At 37.2% G+C, this 1,496-nt stretch overlaps 1 protein-coding gene across 1 annotated transcript; it reads right to left on the minus strand.

Moving 5' to 3' along the window:
* Window positions 1–349: 349 nt before the first annotated feature.
* LOC103628685 (DNA replication licensing factor MCM3 homolog 1-like) lies at window positions 350–1,245 on the minus strand. Its single transcript, XM_008648846.4, has 3 exons — window positions 1,048–1,245; window positions 791–953; window positions 350–685 (listed from the first exon to the last, which is right to left on the minus strand). The coding sequence occupies exons 1-3, from the start codon at window positions 1,228–1,230 to the stop codon at window positions 393–395; spliced, it is 639 nt and encodes a 212-aa protein (XP_008647068.2). The 5' UTR covers window positions 1,231–1,245; the 3' UTR covers window positions 350–392.
* Between the last annotated feature and the right edge of the window lie 251 nt (window positions 1,246–1,496).

Below are 1,496 nucleotides of genomic sequence, written 5' to 3' on the forward strand. Positions count from 1 at the left end.
CGTAGCCCAACCCAGATCTCTCCAATAGGTGTGGTTCTTTCTAGAGGAAAGCTTCAGCTTGGTTCATAGCTTTTATTAACATTTTCTAGGAGGAAAGCTTCAGTTTGTCTTCTGGTTTTAGAGCTTCTAGTTTTTTTTGGTAATTCTAGTCTATTGTTTATTATCAGTTGTCAATGTTCTGAAGATTGGAGTTGGATTACCGATTTGTTTAGACCTTTGTTCAGATATTGGTCGTTGTCCATACTTTCTTTCTGTATGTTTGGGTGGAGTTAATTAGTATCATACGAACTCTAGCCACCATTCTGATTAATTGGTGTATGTTAGTTGCATATATTTCTGTGGGCAGATTGAGGGTATTTGACATCATAAAAACTCTAAATTCTGCATGGATCTCAGACCTGTAGCTCTTCCATAAACACTAATACCTCCACAACTTTGTATTGCTCTGTATGACTGTATCCAGGATTGGAAAAGGTTACCTCATCAGTGAGCCTTGGTTGAATAAGGTTCTTCGCATAATGAATATATTTCTTCAGAAATTTGACAGTTAGCCTGTCCTGCTTGGATTTCTTTCCTCTTCTTCTATCCTGACCATGGAGCATTCTATCATACTTGACAAAAATGGCTGCATTAGCATCACCATCATCTTCTTCAGCATATCCCTCTTTATCAAGAGACCTTGCTCCTACAGATTATGAGGTTTGTCTTTTATTAACCAAACGAAAAGAATTAAAGAACTGAAAACAAATATATATTGAATATATATTGGACTGTAAAACAGAAAAACTACCTCCATCGTCAGTGCAATATCTATGCATTCGTGCAACTTGTTCTGAGATTTGCCGATCAATCTCAGGGTCCATTTGATCAAGAACAATAAAAAGTAAATCAAAACAGGAAAGCAGTGAATCCGGAAGCCCGATATTCTTTGTTGGTGTCAATGAACGATCATACTGTCATAAAGCCAGGAATTGTTGTCAGAAATAGCAAACAATCAAGAGGTACTATGGAGCAAGTGAAAGACATGATAAGAGCTTAGCAGCTTACAGTTCCATATATTGGATTTGCTGCAGCAATTACACTACATCTTGCATTTAGTGAGGCATGTATTCCTGCCTTTGCAATGGTTACAGTTTGCTGTTCCATAACTTCATGAATAGCAACTCGATCTTGATCATTCATTTTATCAAATTCATCAATGCAGACAACACCACGATCAGCAAGAACCATGGCACCAGCTTCAAGCCATGGCATCAGCTTGAATTTTATAAAAAAAAACTGAGACGAAATCGTTGACAATTTGTAATAATTCGATTTTTAGATAGCACAATTTGAATGGACATGATTATATTTTGACTGCAACACTGTATTTTTAGATAGCGGTGTTGTGTATTTTTAGATAGCACAGTCTACGTGCTAGCTTGTTTAACTATTGCTCTTATGCGCCCATGTGGACAGCGTGAGCCATGGATTTGTACTGATTCATTAGTCGCTGG

Source organism: Zea mays, chromosome 5 (genome assembly GCF_902167145.1).
Source record: "Zea mays cultivar B73 chromosome 5, Zm-B73-REFERENCE-NAM-5.0, whole genome shotgun sequence".
Taxonomy (NCBI): domain Eukaryota; kingdom Viridiplantae; phylum Streptophyta; class Magnoliopsida; order Poales; family Poaceae; genus Zea; species Zea mays.